This window comes from Salmo salar, chromosome 28 (assembly GCF_965601325.2).
Source record: "Salmo salar chromosome 28, fSalSal1, whole genome shotgun sequence".
NCBI lineage: Eukaryota > Metazoa > Chordata > Actinopteri > Salmoniformes > Salmonidae > Salmo > Salmo salar.
The window spans coordinates 38,977,614-38,998,050 of NC_138318.1; the positions used below are offsets into that span (position 1 = coordinate 38,977,614).

General features: G+C 47.0%; 1 protein-coding gene across 1 annotated transcript; it reads right to left on the bottom strand.

Moving 5' to 3' along the window:
- Positions 1-1,378: 1,378 nt before the first annotated feature.
- On the bottom strand, positions 1,379-19,176 carry LOC106589933 (calcineurin subunit B type 1). Its single transcript, XM_082970384.1, is given in 6 exon segments — positions 1,379-4,853; positions 7,962-8,146; positions 9,778-9,837; positions 18,038-18,190; positions 18,193-18,213; positions 19,164-19,176. Coding segments are annotated over 6 exon segments (480 nt in total). The 3' UTR covers positions 1,379-4,805.
- Positions 19,177-20,437: the final 1,261 nt, after the last annotated feature.

Here is a 20,437-nt window from a genome sequence, read left to right on the forward strand (position 1 = left end):
CACTACTCACCAGGGAAACAGAACCCCCCCCACTACTCACCAGGAAGACAGAACCCCCCCCCCCCACTACTCACCAGGGAAACAGAACCCCCCCCACTACTCACCAGGAAGACAGAACCCCCCCCCCACTACTCACCAGGGAAACAGAACCCCCCCACTACTCACCAGGGAAACAGAACCCCCCCACTACTCACCAGGGAAACAGAACCCCCCCCACTACTCACCAGGGAAACAGAACCCCCCCCACTACTCACCAGGGAAACAGAACCCCCCCCACTACTCACCAGGGAAACAGAACCCCCCCCCCCCCCCCCACTACTCACCAGGGAAACAGAACCCCCCCCACTATTCACCAGGGAAACAGAACCCCCCCCACTACTCACCAGGGAGACAGAACCCCCCCCCCCCCACTACTCACCAGGGAGACAGAACCCCCCCCCCCCCACTACTCACCAGGGAAACAGAACCCCCCCCACTATTCACCAGGGAAACAGAACCCCCCCCACTACTCACCAGGGAAACAGAACCCCCCCACTACTCACCAGGGAAACAGAACCCCCCCCCCCCACTACTCACCAGGGAAACAGAACCCCCCCCCCCCACTACTCACCAGGGAGACAGAACCCCCCCCCCCACTACTCACCAGGGAAACAGAACCCCCCCCCCCCACTATTCACCAGGGAAACAGAACCCCCCCCCCCACTACTCACCAGGGAAACAGAACCCCCCCCACTATTCACCAGGGAAACAGAACCCCCCCCACTACTCACCAGGGAAACAGAACCCCCCCACTACTCACCAGGGAAACAGAACCCCCCCACTACTCACCAGGGAGACAGAACCCCCCCCCCCCACTACTCACCAGGGAAACAGAACCCCCCCCCCCCACTACTCACCAGGGAAACAGAACCCCCCCCCCCCACTACTCACCAGGGAAACAGAACCCCCCCCACTACTCACCAGGGAAACAGAACCCCCCCACTACTCACCAGGGAAACAGAACCCCCCCACTACTCACCAGGGAAACAGAACCCCCCCACTACTCACCAGGGAAACAGAACCCCCCCCACTACTCACCAGGGAAACAGAACCCCCCCCCTACTACTCACCAGGGAAACAGAACCCCCCCACTACTCACCAGGGAAACAGAACCCCCCCCCCCCCCACTACTCACCAGGGAAACAGAACCCCCCCCACTACTCACCAGGGAAACAGAACCCCCCCACTACTCACCAGGGAAACAGAACCCCCCCACTACTCACCAGGGAAACAGAACCCCCCCCACTACTCACCAGGGAAACAGAACCCCCCCACTACTCACCAGGGAAACAGAACCCCCCACTACTCACTAGGGAATAAAGTGATCACAATACTCACAATGTTTCAAAGTGTTTTTATTTGTTATTGTCATACAGTATCACGTTTCCAACAGTCCCACAGCATCAGATGCAGCATGCAGAGAAAGGGGGAAAAGAAATCTCAAACTTAAACCATTTTCAGTTTCCACATACTAAAAAAAACAAAAAAAAACAGTCTCCTTCAAAGAAAATAGAAAAAGTAGCCGTTATAAAACTAAGGAGCGGTCTGAACTATAAGGACGACAGAACAGAAAGCTGGAACTGCATTTAATAAATACGTATATACAAAACCAACAACATCGTATCTCCCCGTGAAAGCAGAGTTGACATAGGAATTGACCTTTTTAACTGGGAAAAAGAACAATGATGTCGTTGATTCGGGAGGAAAATACTAAACACACTTAAATAGTTCAGTTGGTTTTGGATTACTGCTCATAATGTGTACATTTACCAACGTTTGGCAACATCCATATTGTACCCCCAGTGGATGATTAAATATCATAATTACTAACGTCACCATTCATGTGTTAACAAGAGCATTATTTGAAATGGATTATCTACATGCACAACCAAAATCATGCAAGCAAATGGGAGGCCTTATGACCAGAGTCCTATGAGCCCTGGTCAAAAGTAGTGCACTACACATCCAATGACTCTCCAACTCAATGTTTCTCACTAAAAATCATTGGTGTCCAAACCAGGAAATCAGGTCACTCAAAGTCAACCTGACACCAAATCACTGGTGTCCAAACCAGGAAATCAGGTCACTCACCTGACACCAAATCACTGGTGTCCAAACCAGGAAATCAGGTCACTCACCTGACACCAAATCACCTGGTGTCCAAACCAGGAAATCAGGTCACTCACCTGACACCAAATCACTGGTGTCCAAACCAGGAAATCAGGTCACTCACCTGACACCAAATCACCTGGTGTCCAAACCAGGAAATCAGGTCACTCAAAGCCAATCCGACACACCATTTTGTTATTATTTTTGCCAGGGATGCCCACCTCCCCTTATATACGGTAGTTTGGTAATGCTTGTGTTAATCTCCCTGCTTTGAATACCACAGAGAGAGAGAGAGGAACGATGAGGCGTCCATGATTGGAAAAAAAGTGGTGAAAGAAGATACGTTTTTGAAATGTACAAACAACAAAATGTACACCATCCCATTTGCACATTGATTACGCCAACATGTGGAGTAACTCCGTTGTTACATTAGAAAGAACTCTGTAGTTTAACAGCACTACTCAGGAGGGCTTTGACATCTAACTAAACAAACATTGACCTAATCCAGTATACACTGAGTGGACAAAACATTAGGAACAACTACTCTATCCATGACATAGGCTGACCAGGTGAAAGATATGATTCCCTTATTGAAGTCACTTATTAAATCTCCTTCCGAGTGGCGCAGCGGTCTAATGTACTGCATCTCAGCATCCCTGTGGAACGCTTTCGACACCTTGTTGAATCCAAGCCCCGACGAATTGAGGCTGTTTTGAGGGCAAAGGGTGGAGGGTTGCAACTCAATATTAGCAGGGTGTTCTTAATGTTTTGTACACTCAGTGAATATTGTTACAAAACGAACAATGCGGCCTACAGGTGAGTCTCAATATGATGCCTTGACATTATTTATACCATGGCGTTGTTGGATACTCGTTTCTGATTGGCTTGAAGGGCATTCTAGAGCGTGGATTATTTCCCTATAACACACAGTATATCAGCACGGTAGAATTCAATGCAATTGAAAACGGCATCGTTGAATTCGATTTTCATCATAGCAAGCTTGGACTGATGGTTTGGTTAACTAAACTAGCAAGTCTCTTTTTGTTTGGTTACCGTGGCAAGTTTCTAGCTACTTTGCAAATGAACACATTTCTAGCGGCAAATGTGTTAAATTATTAGCCGTGTTATAAAAGGAATAATCAACTCAGGTTCTCTGGAAAATAAATGACTCAGTGGTTAGTTTCCCTCCGTTAGAGCGTCGTGCATTATTTTCCATAGAGCTGCTCATAGCCTCTCGTTGATTATCCCTTACACACGTTTGTCTCAATAACACACTTACATTTATAATCTACGTCGATCATTTTTCATCTCGATGTCATAGGTTCAGCATATTCCTCCAAACTTCAGTTCAAAATGTAATACAATAGATATACATAGATGCGCTCCAGGCCACTTTATTCAAGGTGTAACTGAAACGTGACTATTCCAAAAGCCTCTGAAAGACACAAACACAGGTTGGAGCAAGAGACTGCCATGCCAACGAGCCCGTGGAGCGGTTGTTGTTGTGGGGGGTTAAGTGCCTTGCTCAAGGTCACAACGGCAGGCAATGGCATCTAGGATTTTGATACCAGTAACCATCTCGTTTCCTGCTCACTTCCTTCCCATCTGATTTTTCCTATCAGACCTCGGGAATACAAAACGGGCAACCCTCTGGTTGCTGGCTAACCTCTAACCTCTAACTGCCAGGCTACCTGTTACTCTGCATTTGAGGGACTGTTATGTGGACCGAAACAGACTGTTCAACGTAAAAACATGTCATCAAAGTGAATAAATGACAAAACCACTTTCTTGGTATCTGTCTCTACTTGACATTTCGGTTTGTTTTTTTGTTCCTCTCTTCAGAAAGTCTGACAAGAAACAGAATAATAATTTCCAACAATATAAGTAACTATAAATAGAACATTCTATCACTCGTGTTACAATAATAACATTGCATTTATTGTACGTTTCATGTGATTGGAAGTTTAACTGATCTAATCACAACTTGCTCAAGAGTCAAATGGAAACAAAAGAAATGGTTGTTTATTTGTGAAAATAAACTGTGCATCTAACCATCATGTGATGATGTAGCGAGTGCTTGACTTATCACAGACTAGTCATCCATCACTGTCAGCGATGCTGGATGGTTAATAATAACAATATCATCTGCTTTCTGGATATGTCCTGGTTGGCACTTCACACCCTACTTTTTGTAACTGAAATCAAGTATATTATTTAATGTTACACCTCAGATAATGACACATTTAACCACGAGAGAGCCATTATAAGATATACATGTGTATTTGTGTATTTAAAAAAAAAAGAAAAGAGACCAGAACAAAAATAAATATTTAAAAAAGAAAATTAATGAACTAAATATAAACAAGCAAACCTTTCTCCCCCCCCCTCCTCCCTCCAACTGGGATGCTCTTTACAAACAAGAATATCTGTCTCTCTTCGGGTTATTCAGAGGATCGGAGTTCAATAACACTTAAAAGTTGGCTTCACGAGGCTCGTGGTTTCTTAAGAAAAAAAGTGGCTTCAAGGAGAGAGAGAGAGAGAGAGAGAGAATACTTCCATTGAAATACACTGAGAGCGTTTGTCAGATGTCTTGAGCAGCTCTTCAGAGACAGACGGAGAAGAAAGCGAGGGGAGGGGAGAGAAGCGGAGGGACGGGCTCACACGTCCACCACCATCTTTTTGTGTATGTCAAGGCCACCTACCACCTAGGAGAAGAGAGGAGGAACACAAGTATTGAGTTAGAATTATTATTCTAGTTCTAATTCCAATTCTAATTCCAATTCCAATTCCAATTCTAATTCTAATTCTTATTCCAAAAGCAGGTTGGAACAGATTGATTCTTAATGCTATTGGCTACATTTGTGAACTTCAAAATCATGCAACATGGTTCTACCTAAGAGAGACAACTCACTACTTGAAAAACTACTGTATGCTGTTAACCCCTTAGTACTAGTATAACTACTGTATGCTGTTAACCCCTTAGTACTAGTATAACTACTGTATGCTGTTAACCCCTTAGTACTAGTATAACTACTGTATGCTGTTAACCCCTTAGTACTAGTATAACTACTGTATGCTGTTAACCCCTTAATACTAGTATAACTACTGTATGCTGTTAACCCCTTAGTACTAGTATAACTACTGTATGCTGTTAACCCCTTAGTACTAGTATAACTACTGTATGCTGTTAACCCCTTAGTACTAGTATAACTACTGTATGCTGTTAACCCCTTAATACTAGTACAACTACTGTATGCTGTTAACCCCTTGTCTTGTTCTGTAATACTGTCCTGCACTCTCAGCTATTTTTATGAATGAGTCTCTTCAAATGAAGCCACACAATCCCTCCACAACAACCTGGTCCAGCTCAAACCAATTCTAACCATGGTCCAACCAGCTCAAACCAATTCTAACCATGGTCCAACCAGCTCAAACCAATTCTAACCATGGTCCAACCAGCTCAAACCAATCCTAACCATGGTCCAACCAGCTCAAACCAATCCTAACCATGGTCCAACCAGCTCAAACCAATTCTAATCATGGTCCAACCAGCTCAAACCATGGTCCAACCAGCTCAAACCATGGTCCAACCAGCTCAAACCAATTCTAACCATGGTCCAACCAGCTCAAACCAATTCTAACCATGGTCCAACCAGCTCAAACCAATTCTAACCATGGTCCAACCAGCTCAAACCAATTCTAACCATGGTCCAACCAATTCTAACCATGGTCCAACCAGCTCAAACCAATTCTAACCATGGTTCAACCAGCTCAAACCAATTCTAACCATGGTTCAACCAGCTCAAACCAATTCTAACCATGGTCCAACTAGCTCAAACCAATTCTAACCATGGTCCAACCAACTCAAACCAATTCTAACCATGGTCCAACCAGCTCAAACCAATTCTAACCATGGTCCAACCAATTCTAACCATGGTCCAACCAGCTCAAACCAAATTCTAACCATGGTCCAACCAGCTCAAACCAAAAATAATACTCACACAAGGACAGAGCATTTTAGTTGAAGGCTTTAGAGAAACATACCAGAGTGAAACAGAATACAGAATGTTCAGATAGAAACTGGCTCGAGTCATGTCATCTCTATACATAGCATTTCTAATGTTACACTAAATATGTTTTTCCCCCCTCGTCAATCTACACACAATACCCCATAATGACAAAGCAAAAACAGGTTTTTACACATTTTTGCTCATTTATAAAAAAAATATCACAATTACATAAGTATTCAGACCCTTTGCTCAGTACCTTGTTGAAGCACCTTTGACAGTGATTACAGCCTCGAGTATTCTTGGGTATGATGCTACAAGCTTGGCACACCTGTTTTTGGGGAGTTTCTCCCATTCTTCTCTGCAGATCCTCTCAAGCTCTGTCAGGTTGGATGGGGAGCGTTGCTGCACAGCTATTTTCAGGTCTCTCCAGAGATGTTCGATCGGGTTCAAGTCCGGGCTCTGGCTAGGCCACTCAAGGACATTCAGAGACTTGTCCCGAAGCCACTCGTGCGTTGTCATGGCTGTGCTTAGGTTCGTTGGAAGGTGAACCTTCGCCTTTAGGGATGGTAGGGCTAAAGAGTTCAGTCTTGGTTTCATCAGACAAGAGAATCTTGTTTCTCATGGTCTGAGAATCTTTAGATGCCTTTTGGCAAACTCCAAGCGGGCCGTCACATGTGCCTTTTACTGAGGAGGGGCTTCCATCTGGCCACTCTACCATAAAGGTCTGATTGGTGGAGTGCTGCAGAGATGGTTGTCCTTCTGGAAGGTTTTCCCATCTCCTCAGAGGAACTCTGGAGCTCTGTCAGAGTGACCATCGGGTTCCTGGTCACCTCCCTGACCAAGGCCCTTCTCCCCTGATTGCTCAGTTTGGCCGGGCGTCCAGCTCTAGGAAGAGTCTTGGTGGTTCCAAACTTCTTCCATTTAAGAAAAATGGAGGCCACTGTGTTCTTGGGGACCTTCAATGCTGCAGAAATGTTTTGGTACCCTTCCCCAGATCTGTGCCTTGACACAATCCTGTCTTGGAGCTCTACAGACAATTTCTTTGAACTCTTGGTTTTTGCTCTGACATGCACTGTCGACTGTGGGACCTTATATAGACAGGTGTGTGCCTTTCCAAATCATATCAATCAATTGAATTTACCACAGGTGGACTCCAATCAAGTTGTAGAAACATCTCAAGGATGATCAATGGAAACAGGATGCACCTGAGCTCAGTGTTGAGTCTCATAGCAAAGCGTCTGAATACTTATGTAAATAAGATATTTCTGTTTTAGTTTTTTTTATATAAATTAGCAAAAATGTCTACAAATCTGTTTTCATTTTGCCATTATGGGGTATTTGTGTGTAGATTGCTGAGGATTTTTATTTATTTAATCTATTTTAGAATAAGGCCGTAACGTAACAAAATGTGGAATAAGTCAAGGGATCTGAATACTTTCCGAAGGCCCTGTAAAAAAAGGATGAGCCATGACTAGAATACAGTATTTACATATGAAGTGGGTAAAATAGTATGTAAACATTGAAGTGACCAGTGTTCAATGTCTCTATATACATTGGGTCAGCAATACATTAGGTCAGCAACCATAGCAACCCTCCATAGCAACCCTCCAGAACAACCCCCCGAATAGGGTTGCACAGTTCTGGAACATTTCCTCATGCTCTATCCCTGCTTGTTCCTTCCAGATACCAGGAATCCTCCAACCAGAATTTTGGAAAAACCTGGGGAACTTTCGAAAAAAATGTCAGAGATTTTGTTTAACCGCCCCACCACAGTTCCCCCGGACATCAAGACCTCAGACTTACTAAGCAGAACTCTTCGAAGGATATCCTGCCGTCCCCGTCCTTGTCTGCGTTGATGATGGTCTTGTCCACGATCTGCTGCAGCTGTGTGTCCTTCAGGTTGTTTCCTACCATCATCTTCAGCACCTGGAAGAGCTCCCCGTTGGAGATGTAGCCATCCTTGTCCATGTCGTAGATCCGGAAGGCGACTGGAGAGGGGGAGGTAGAGAGAGAGAGGGGTGGAGAGTGAGGGACAGGGGGGTAGGAGAGAGGGGGAAGGAGAGAGGGGGTAGGAGAGAGGGGGTAGAGGGAAGGAGTAGAGAGGTCAGGGTCAAGGAGGGAGAGGGGGGGTAGGAGAAAGAGGTGGAGGAGGGAGAGAGAGGGGTGGAGAGGGGGGTAGGAGAGAGGGGTAGAGGGAAGGAGTAGAGAGGTCAGGGTCAAGGAGGGAGAGGGGGGGTAGGAGAAAGAGGTGGAGGAGGGAGAGAGAGGGGTGGAGAGGGGGGTAGGAGAGAGGGGTAGAGGGAAGGAGTAGAGAGGTCAGGGTCAAGGAGGGAGAGGGGGGGTAGGAGAAAGAGGTGGAGGAGGGAGAGAGAGGGGTGGAGAGGGGGGTAGGAGAGAGGGGTAGAGGGAAGGAGTAGAGAGGTCAGGGTCAAGGAGGGAGAGGGGGGGTAGGAGAAAGAGGTGGAGGAGGGAGAGAGAGGGGTGGAGAGGGGGGTAGGAGAGAGGGGTAGAGGGAGGGAGTAGAGAGGTCAGGGTCAAGGAGGGAGAGGGGGGGTAGGAGAAAGAGGTGGAGGAGGGAGAGAGAGGGGTGGAGAGGGGGGTAGGAGAGAGGGGTAGAGGGAGGGAGTAGAGAGGTCAGGGTCAAGGAGGGAGAGGGGGGGTAGGAGAAAGAGGTGGAGGAGGGAGAGAGAGGGGTGGAGAGGGGGGTAGGAGAGAGGGGTAGAGGGAGGGAGTAGAGAGGTCAGGGTCAAGGAGGGAGAGGGGGGGTAGGAGAAAGAGGTGGAGGAGGGAGAGAGAGGGGTGGAGAGGGGGGTAGGAGAGAGGGGTAGAGGGAGGGAGTAGAGAGGTCAGGGTCAAGGAGGGAGAGGGGGGGTAGGAGAAAGAGGTGGAGGAGGGAGAGAGAGGGGTGGAGAGGGGGGTAGGAGAGAGGGGTAGAGGGAGGGAGTAGAGAGGTCAGGGTCAAGGAGGGAGAGGGGGGGTAGGAGAAAGAGGTGGAGGAGGGAGAGAGAGGGGTGGAGAGGGGGGTAGGAGAGAGGGGTAGAGGGAGGGAGTAGAGAGGTCAGGGTCAAGGAGGGAGAGGGGGGTGGGAGAGGGGTAGAGGGAAAGGGGTCAGGGAGGGAGAGGGTGTGGCGAAGGGAGAAAGAGGTGGAGGGGGAGAATGCAGGAATGCGTGTGTAAATAGACAACAATGGTTTGAACACAGAGCTTTGGTTTGGTGTTTTGGAGAATGCCTCATCATTAATGCCATCAGACATTCTGTTTCTACTGTGGCGACTGGAGGAGGGGGACGGAAGAAGGAACGTGTGTAAATACAAAATAAACAACAGTAGTACAGATCGTTTTAACTTTGTAGTACAGATCGTTTTGTCTTTGTAGTACAGATCCTTTTAACTTTGTAGTACAGATCCTTTTAACTTTGTAGTACAGATCCTTTTAACTTTGTAGTACATATACTTTTAACTTTGTAGTACAGATCCTTTTAACTTTGTAGTACAGATCCTTTTAACTTTGTAGTACAGATCCTTTTAACTTTGTAGTACAGATCGTTTTGTCTTTGCATGGTGTAACGGTGTGTAGATGGAGAGGAAGTAGTGGAGATGGAGTAGATTTGTCTACTTACACCGAAGCTTTGACTCCTTGTCCCCCTTGACACTGAACTGTGAGACTCCCTCGATGAATTCTGATTGGGGGGAGAGATGGAGAAATGGTTTAGAGTTAGACTTCATATGACTGCTTGTATGCAGCCTATGCTAGACTTTTTTAAATGAACTGTGGGAGTGATCACATGCAGATACAGTACTTTATGCATTCATAAGTCTAATGAAAATCTCTCTTTGTAAACACAACAGCAGACTACTACTTGGGGCTAAATTCAATCCCATCGCACCTTTTCGGGCTTTGCATCTTTTAGAACGCATTCACGGTAAACGCAGCATATGTCGGGTCCATCGGAAATTATCTTTACACGTCAATCACGCTATAACGCGGGTCTTCCGCGGTCCGGATTGAATCTGGGCCTAAGGTGATCTAGTTGTGACTGTCTTGTGTTCAGGTGATCTAGTTGTGACTGTTAGAGCAGGTAGCCTAGTGGTTAGAGAGAGGTAGCCTAGTGGTTAGAGACAGGTAGCCTAGTGGTTAGAGCAGGTAGCCTAGTGGTTAGAGAGAGGTAGCCTAGTGGTTAGAGACAGGTAGCCTAGTGGTTAGAGACAGGTAGCCTAGTGGTTAGAGACAGGTAGCCTAGTGGTTAGAGACAGGTAGCCTAGCGGTTAGAGACAGGTAGCCTAGTGGTTAGAGACAGGTAGCCTAGTGGTTAGAGCAGGTAGCCTAGTGGTTAGAGACAGGTAGCCTAGTGGTTAGAGCAGGTAGCCTAGTGGTTAGAGAGAGGTAGCCTAGTGGTTAGAGACAGGTAGCCTAGTGGTTAGAGACAGGTAGCCTAGTGGTTAGAGACAGGTAGCCTAGTGGTTAGAGACAGGTAGCCTAGCGGTTAGAGACAGGTAGCCTAGTGGTTAGAGACAGGTAGCCTAGTGGTTAGAGCAGGTAGCCTAGTGGTTAGAGCAGGTAGCCTAGTGGTTAGAGGCAGGTAGCCTAGTGGTTAGAGCAGGTAGCCTAGTGGTTAGAGAGAGGTAGCCTAGTGGTTAGAGACAGGTAGCCTAGTGGTTAGAGACAGGTAGCCTAGTGGTTAGAGCAGGTAGCCTAGTGGTTAGAGAGAGGTAGCCTAGTGGTTAGAGACAGGTAGCCTAGTGGTTAGAGGCAGGTAGCCTAGTGGTTAGAGACAGGTAGCCTAGTGGTTAGAGACAGGTAGACTAGTGGTTAGCGCAGGTAGCCTAGTGGTTAGAGACAGGTAGCCTAGTGGTTAGAGGCAGGTAGCCTGGTGGTTAGAGACAGGTAGCCTAGTGGTTAGAGCAGGTAGTCTAGTGGTTAGAGACAGGTAGACTAGTGGTTAGCGCAGGTAGCCTAGTGGTTAGAGACAGGTAGCCTAGTGGTTAGAGACAGGTAGCCTAGTGGTTAGAGACAGGTAGCCTAGTGGTTAGAGACAGGTAGCCTAGTGGTTAGAGACAGGTAGACTAGTGGTTAGAGATAGGTAGCCTGGTGGTTAGAGACAGGTAGCCTAGTGGTTAGAGACAGGTAGCCTAGTGGTTAGAGACAGGTAGACTAGTGGTTAGAGATAGGTAGCCTGGTGGTTAGAGACAGGTAGCCTAGTGGTTAGAGACAGGTAGACTAGTGGTTAGAGACAGGTAGCCTAGTGGTTAGAGACAGGTAGCCTAGTGGTTAGAGACAGGTAGCCTAGTGGTTAGAGACAGGTAGCCTAGTGGTTAGAGACAGGTAGCCTAGTGGTTAGAGACAGGTAGCCTAGTGGTTAGAGACAGGTAGCCTAGTGGTTAGAGACAGGTAGCCTAGTGGTTAGAGCAGGTAGCCTAGTGGTTAGAGCAGGTAGCCTAGTGGTTAGAGCAGGTAGCCTAGTGGTTAGAGAGAGGTAGCCTAGTGGTTAGAGACAGGTAGCCTAGTGGTTAGAGCAGGTAGCCTAGTGGTTAGAGTCAGGTATCCTAGTGGTTAGAGCAGGTAGCCTAGTGGTTAGAGCAGGTAGCCTAGTGGTTAGAGACAGGTAGCCTAGTGGTTAGGGACAGGTAGCCTAGTGGTTAGAGACAGGTAGACTAGTGGTTAGAGGAGGTAGCCTAGTGGTTAGAGTCAGGTATCCTAGTGGTTAGAGCAGGTAGCCTAGTGGTTAGAGCAGGTAGCCTAGTGGTTAGAGACAGGTAGCCTAGTGGTTAGAGACAGGTAGCCTAGTGGTTAGAGACGGGTTGCCTAGTGGTTAGAGCAGGTAGCCTAGTGGTTAGAGACAGATAGCCTAGTGGTTAGAGCAGGTAGCCTAGTGGTTAGAGACAGCCTAGTGGTTAGAGACAGGTAGCATAGTGGTTAGAGCAGGTAGCCTAGTGGTTAGAAACAGGTAGCCTAGTGGTTAGAGACAGGTAGCCTAGTGGTTAGAGACAGGTAGCCTAGTGGTTAGAGACAGGTAGCCTCGTGGTTAGAGACAGGTAGCCTAGTGGTTAGAGACAGGTAGCCTAGTGGTTAGAGCAGGTAGCCTAGTGGTTAGAGACAGCCTAGTGGTTAGAGACAGGTAGCATAGTGGTTAGAGCAGGTAGCCTAGTGGTTAGAGCAGGTAGCCTAGTGGTTAGAGACAGGTAGCCTAGTGGTTAGAGACAGGTAGCCTAGTGGTTAGAGGCAGGTAGCCTAGTGGTTAGAGAGAGGTAGCCTAGTGGTTAGAGGCAGGTAGTCTAGTGGTTAGAGGCAGGTAGCCTAGTGGTTAGAGCAGGTAGCCTAGTGGTTAGAGACAGGTGGCCTAGTGGTTAGAGACAGGTAGCCTAGTGGTTAGAGACAGGTAGCCTAGTGGTTAGAGCAGGTAGCCTAGTGGTTAGAGACAGGTAGCCTGGTGGTTAGAGACAGGTAGCCTAGTGGTTAGAGACAGGTAGCCTGGTGGTTAGAGACAGGTAGCCTGGTGGTTAGAGACAGGTGGCCTAGTGGTTAGAGCAGGTAGCCTAGTGGTTAGAGCAGGTAGCCTAGTGGTTAGAGCAGGTAGCCTAGTGGTTAGAGCAGGTAGCCTAGTGGTTAGAGCAGGTAGCCTAGTGGTTAGAGACAGGTAGCCTAGTGGTTAGAGCAGGTAGCCTAGTGGTTAGAGACAGGTAGCCTAGTGGTTAGAGCAGGTAGCCTAGTGGTTAGAGCAGGTAGCCTAGTGGTTATAGACAGGTAGCCTAGTGGTTAGAGACAGGTAGCCTAGTGGTTAGAGCAGGTAGCCTAGTGGTTAGAGACAGGTAGCCTAGTGGTTAGAGACAGGTAGCCTAGTGGTTAGAGACAGGTAGCCTAGTGGTTAGAGACAGGTAGCCTGGTGGTTAGAGGCAGGTAGTCTAGTGGTTAGAGACAGGTAGCCTGGTGGTTAGAGCAGGTAGCCTAGTGGTTAGAGACAGGTAGCATAGTGGTTAGAGCAGGTAGCCTAGTGGTTAGAGGCAGGTAGCCTAGTGGTTAGCGCGTTGGGCCAGTAACCATAAAGGTTGCTAGGTCGAATCCTTGAGCTGACAAGGTAAAAATCTGTCGTTCTGCCCCTGAACAAGGCAGTTAACCCACTGTTCCTAGGCTGTCATTGAAAATAAGATTTTTAACTGAGTTGCCTAGTTAAATTTTGAAAAAAATGACATTTCTAAGTGACCCCAACATTTTGAACGGTAGTGTATGTATGTCTTTCAGAGGGGTTGGGATAAAGAGGAAGTCGACGTTTAGTTGGACCTTGCGTACAATTGATGATTAACGTGATCTTAATTATTACATTAAATAATCAGGGATCATACATGCTCATGACAAGTCTTACAATGCATTGGAATAATGGCATCATAATGCATTAAACCTGTAGGCTTTCATTTACATTTTACATTTACATTTTAGTCATTTAGCAGACGCTCTTATCCAGAGTGACTTACATTTAAATGAATCGCTCTATATATGATTCATTTATCTTCATGCCTCCTTTTTATTTTATTTCACCTTTATTTAACCAGGTAGGCCAGTTGAGAACAAGTTCTCATTTACAACTGCGACCTGGCCAAGATAAAGCAAAGCAGTTCAACACATACAACAACACAGAGTTACACATGGAGTAAACAAACATACAGTCAATAACACAATAGAAAAATCTGAAGTAAGGAGGTAAGGCAATAAATAGGCCAATAGTGGCGAAGTAATTACAATTTAGCTATTTACACTGGAGTGATATATGTGCAGAAGAAGATTTGCAAGTAGAAATTCTGGTGTGCAAAAGAGCAGAAAAACAAAAAACAAATATGGTGATGAGGTAGGTAGTTGGTTGGTTGGATTGACTATTTACAGATGGGCTATGTACAGCCGCAGTGATCGGTAAGCTGCTCTGATAGCTGATGCTTAAAGTTAGTGAGGGAGATATAAGTGTCCAACTTCAGTGATTTTTACAATTCGTTCCAGTCATTGGCAGCAGAGAACTGGAAGGAAAGGCGGCCAAAGTAGGTGTTGGCTTTGGGGATGACCAGTGAAATACACCTGCTGGAGCACGTGCTACGGGTGGGTGCTGCTATGGTGACCAGTGAGATATACCTGCTGGAGCGCGTGCTACGAGTGGGTGCTGCTATGGTGACCAGTGAGCTGAGATAAGGCGGAGCTTTACCTAGCAAAGACTTATAGATGACTTGGAGCCAGTGGGTTCGGCGACGAGTATGAAGCGAGGGCCAGCCAATGAGAGCGTACAGGTCGCAGTGGTGGGTAGTATATGGCGCTTTGGTGACAAAACGGATGGCACTGTGTATAGACTGCATCCAATTTGTAGAGTGTTGGAGGCTATTTTGTAAATGACATCACCAAAGTCAAGGATCGGTAGGATAGTTAGTTTTACGAGTTTACAGTCTAACCAGACACCTAGGTATTTATAGTTGTCCACATATTTTAAGTCGGAACCGTCCAGAGTAGTGATGCTAGTCGGGCGGGCGGGTGCGGGCAGCGATCGGTTGAAGTTTTACTAGCATTTAAGAACAGTTGGAGGCCACGGAAGGAGTGTGTATGGCGTTGAAGCTTGTTTGGAGGTTTGTTAACACAAAGAAGGGCCAGATGTATACAGAATGGTGTCGTCTGCATAGAGGTGGATCAAAGAATCACCCGCGCAAGAGTGACATCATTGATATATACAGAGAAAAGATTCGGCCCGAGAATTGAACCCTGTGGTACCCCCATAGAGACTGTCAGAGGTCTGGACAACAGGCCCTCCGATTTGACACACTGAACTCTGTCTGAGAAGTAGTTGGTGAACCAAGCGAGGCAGACATTAGAGAAACCAAGGCTGTTGAGTCTGCAGATAAGAATACGGTGATTGACAGAGTCGAAAGCCTTGGCCAGGTTGATGAAGACGTCTGCACACTACTGTCTTTTATCGATGGTGGTTATGATATTGTTTAGGACCTTGAGCGTGGCTGAGGTGCACCCGTGACCAGCTTGGAAACCAGATTGCATAGCGGAGAAGGTACGGTGGGATTCGAAATGGTCGGTGATCTGTTAGTTAACTTGGCTTTCGAAGACTTTAGAAAGACAGGGCAGGATAGATATAGGTCTATAGCAGTTTGGGTCTAGAGTGTCTCTAATTTCAGGAAGAGAGGGTCCAGATTGTCTAGCCCAGCTGATTTGTAGGGATCCAGATTTTGCAGCTCTTTCAGAACATCAGTTGTCTGGATTTGGGTGAAGGAGAAGCGGTGGGGGGGGGGGGGCTTGGACCAGTTGCTGTGGGGGGTGCAGTGCTGTTGACCGCGGGAGGGGTAGCCAGGTGTAGTGGGCAGCTGAGAGGAGGTACTCTTATTCTTCATGGACTTTACGGTGTCCCAAAACTTTTTGGAATTAGTGCTGCAGGATGCAAATTTCTGTTTGAAAAAGCTAGCCTTTGCTTTCCTAACTGACTGTGTTTATTGGTTCCTGACTTCCCTGAAAAGTTGCATATCGCGGGGACTATTCGAAGCTAGTGCAGTACGTCACAGGGTGTTTTTGTGCTGGTCAAGGGCAGTCAAGTCTGGGGTGAACCAAGGGCTATATCTGTTCTTAGTTCAACATTTTTTGAATGGGGCATGCTTATTTAAGATGGTGAGGAAAGCACTTTTAAAGAACAACCAGGCATCCTCTACTGACAGGATGAGGTCAATATCCTTCCAGGATACCTGGGCCAGATCGATTAGAAAGGCCTGCTCACAGAAGTGTTTTAGGGAGCGTCTGACAGTGATGAGTGGAGGTCGTTTGACCGCGGACCCATAGCGGATGCCGGCAATGAGGCAGTGATCGCTGAGATCCTGGTTGAAAACAGCAGAGGTGTATTTAGAGGGCAGGTTGGTTAGGATGATATCTATGAGGGTGCCCATGTTTGCGGATAAAATAACATTAACTTGATCAGAAATACAGTGTAGACATTGTTAATGTTGTAAATGACTATTGTAGCTGGAAACAGCAGATTTTTTATGGAATATCTACTTAGGCGTACAGAGGCCCATTATCAGCAACCATCACTCCTGTGTTCCAATGGCACGTTGTGTTAGCTAATCCAAGTTTATCATTTTAAAGGGCTAATTGATCATTAGAAAACCCTTTTGCAATTATGTTAGCACAGCTGAAAACTGTTGTCCTGATTAAAGAAGCAATAAAACTCGCCTTCTTTAGACTAGTTGAGTATCTGGAGCATCAGCATTTGTGGGTTCGATTACAAGCTCAAAATGGCCAGAAACAAAGAACTTTCTTCTGAAACTCATCGGTCTCTTGTTGTTCTGAGAAATGAAGGCTATTCCATGCGAGAAATTGCCAAGAAACTGAAAATCTCATACAACGCTGTGTACTACTTCCTTCACAGAACAGCACAAACTGGCTCTATCCAGAATAGAAAGAGGAGTGGGAGGCCCCGGTGCACAACTGAGCAAGAGGAAAAGTACATTAGAGTGTCTAGATTGAGAAACAGATGACTCACAAGTCCTCAACTGGCAGCTTCATTAAATAGTACCCACAAAACACCAGTCTCAACGTCAACAGTGAAGAGGCGATTCCGGGATGCTGACCTTCTAGGCAGAGTTGCAAAGAAATAGCCATGTCTCAGACTGGCCAATAAAAATAAAAGATTAAGATGGACAAAAAAACACAGACACTGGACAGAGAAAGATTGGAAAAAAGTGTTACGGACAGACAAATCTATGTTTGAGGTGTTCGGATCACAAAGAAGAACATTCGTGAGACGCAGAAAAAAATGAAAAGATGCTGGAGGAGTGCTTGACGCCATCTGTCATCATGGTGGAGGTCTGGGGGTGCTTTGGTGGTAAAGTGGGAGATGTGTACAGGGTAAAAGGGATCTTGAAGAAGGAAGGCTATCACTCCATTTTGCAACGCCATGCCATACCCTGTGGACGGCGCTTAATTGGAGCCAATTTCCGCCTACAACAGGACAATGACTCAAAGCCCAGCTCCAACTATCCAATAACTATTTAGGGAAGAAGCAGTCAGCTGGTGTTGTTTTTCAGCGGCAGGGACTGGGAGACTGGTCAGGATCGAGGGAAAGATGAACAGAGCAAAGTACAGAGAGATCCTTGACGAAAACCTGCTCCAGAGCGCTCAGGACTTGAACCCGATCGAACATCTCTGGAGAGACCTGAAAATAGCTGTGCAGCGACGCTCCCCATCCAACCTGACAGAGCTTGAGAGGATCTGCAGAGAAGAATGGGAGAAACTCCGCAAATAAAGGTGTGCCAAGCTTGTAGCGTCATACCCAAGAAGACTCAAGGCTGTAATCACTGCCTAAGGTTCTTCAACAAGGTACTGAGTAAAGGGTCTGAATACTTATGTAAATGTCATATTTCATTATGGGTATTGTGTGTAGATTGATGAGGGAAAAAACTATTTAATCCACTTTAGAATAAGGCTGTTGCGTAACAAAATGTGGAAATGCACTGAGGTTGGAGAGGTTGGAGCAGGGAACTGCCACACTGGGCGCCGTGGAGCAGTTGTTGTGGGGGGTGAAGTGCCTTGCTCAAGGACACAACGGCAGGCAATGACATCTACGATTTGATACCAGCAACTCTACAGTTGGCATCTCATTTCCCTCCAGATTTTCCCCATCAGACCCAGGATTCGAACTCACAACCTTCCAGTTGCTAGCTCACCTCTCAAGCCAGCCTATTATATACATTTTATTAATATATAATAATATTCAGCCAATTTAGCATTTAAAGTGTAGAGTACTCTGTCTCTAGCCTGGGTGCGTGCCAGTCTGTTCCATATGGAATAGTCTTGCATAATGGAGTAGGAAAAAGCACAAACAGATCTGGGACCAGGCTACCCTGGCTCTGTCTTACCCTTGAAGTCCACCTCTCCGTTTCCATCTGTGTCAAAGATGTCGATGACCCTCTGGACCAGCGGGTTCTGCTGGAGTTCAGGCAGGGACATGAACTCCTCCACGCTAAGGGACCCAGAGTTATCTAGGTCCAGTTTCTTAAACCTCTTTCCAGACGCTTAATCTCATCAGCATCGACTGGAGGACAGAGACAGAGAGAGAGAGAGAGAGAGAGAGAGAGAGAGAGAGAGAGAGAGAGAGAGGAGAGAGAGAGAGAGAGGAGAGAGAGAGAGAGAGAGAGAGAGAGAGAGAGAGAGAGAGAGAAGAGAGAGAGAGAGAGAGAGAGAGAGAGAGAGAGAGAGAGAGAGAGGAGAGAGAGAGAGGAGAGAGAGAGAGAGAGAGAGAGAGAGAGGAGAGAGAGAGAGAGAGAGAGAGAGAGGAGAGGAGCAGACAGGAGAAAAGAGAGACAGACAGCGGAAAAGAGAGCGAGAAAGAGAGAGAGACAGACAGGAGAAAAGACAGCGAGACAGACAGACAAGAGAAAGAGAGAGAGAGACAGGAGAAGAGAGAGAGAGAGAAAGAGGAGAAAAGAGAGATTGAGACAGGAGAGAGCGAGAGAGAGAGAGAGAGAGAGAGAGAGAGAGAGAGAGAGAGAGAGACAGGAGAAAAGACAGCGAGACAGACAGACAGACAGGAGAAAGAGAGAGAGCGAGAGAGAGAAAGAGAGAGAGACAGGAGAAAAGACAGCGAGACAGACAGACAGACAGGAGAAAGAGAGAGAGAGACAGGAGAAGAGTGAGAGAGAGAGAGAGGACGAAAAAAGAGAGAGAGAGGAGAAAAGACAGACAGACAGACAGACAGACAGACAGACAGACAGACAGACAGACAGACAGACAGACAGACAGACAGACAGACAGACAGAAGAAAAGAGAGAGAGAGAGGAGAAAAGAGAAAGAGAGATACCAGGCAGTTAGGTAAACGTACAGTACACACTGGGAGCAGAGAGGTTTCATTGTACACACAACATGTCCTTAATTGTCCTATTCAAGGCTAGGTGTCAGAAACATGGTTAAATAGCACAGCCTGTACTAAGAGCAGGAAACTGGGCTGTTGGTTTTAGTCAAATCAAATCAAAGTTTATTTGTCACGTGCTTCCTGCATCGCTTTAGCATCGCTAAAACAGTGGGTTCAATTCCTGCTGGTAGAGCACGGGCGCTAGCGTCGCTAAAACAGTGGGTTCAATTCCTGCTGGTAGAGCACGGGTGCTAGCGTCGCTAAAACAGTGGGTTCAATTCCTGCTGGTAGAGCACGGGTGCTAGCGTCGCTAAAACAGTGGGTTCAATTCCTGCTGGTAGAGCACGGGTGCTAGCGTCGCTAAAACAGTGGGTTCAATTCCTGCTGGTAGAGCATGGGTGCTAGCGTCGCTAAAACAGTGGGTTCAATTCCTGCTGGTAGAGCACGGGTGCTAGCGTCGCTAAAACAGTGGGTTCAATTCCTGCTGGTAGAGCACGGGTGCTAGCGTCGCTAAAACAGTGGGTTCAATTCCTGCTGGTAGAGCACGGGCGCTAGCGTCGCTAAAACAGTGGGTTCAATTCCTGCTGGTAGAGCACGGGCGCTAGCGTCGCTAAAACAGTGGGTTCAATTCCTGCTGGTAGAGCACGGGCGCTAGCGTCACTAAAACAGTGGGTTCAATTCCTGCTGGTAGAGCACGGGTGCTAGCGTCGCTAAAACAGTGGGTTCAATTCCTGCTGGTAGAGCACGGGTGCTAGCGTCGCTAAAACAGTGGGTTCAATTCCTGCTGGTAGAGCACGGGTGCTAGCGTCGCTAAAACAGTGGGTTCAATTCCTGCTGGTAGAGCACGGGTGCTAACGTCGCTAAAACAGTGGGTTCAATTCCTGCTGGTAGAGCACGGGTGCTAGCGTCGCTAAAACAGTGGGTTCAATTCCTGCTGGTAGAGCACGGGTGCTAGCGTCACTAAAACAGTGGGTTCAATTCCTGCTGGTAGAGCACGGGCGCTAGCGTCGCTAAAACAGTGGGTTCAATTCCTGCTGGTAGAGCACGGGCGCTAGCGTCGCTAAAACAGTGGGTTCAATTCCTGCTGGTAGAGCACGGGCGCTAGCATCGCTAAAACAGTGGGTTCAATTCCTGCTGGTAGAGCACGGGCGCTAGCGTCGCTAAAATAGTGGGTTCAATTCCTGCTAGAACCACCGATACCAAAATGTATGTGCGAATGACTGCAAGTTGCTTTGGGTAAAAGCGTCTCCCCAGCTTGAAATGTCTCCACTCACGATATAGAATCACTACCTCACCAATAGTGTAATTGGCTAAGATGTTGTCAAGCGGGCGGTCATGTGAGAGAGGATCCATGGTTGAAACACAGTGAGAGACAGGGAAGAAAACTATACCGTTGAGCAAGCTCAGT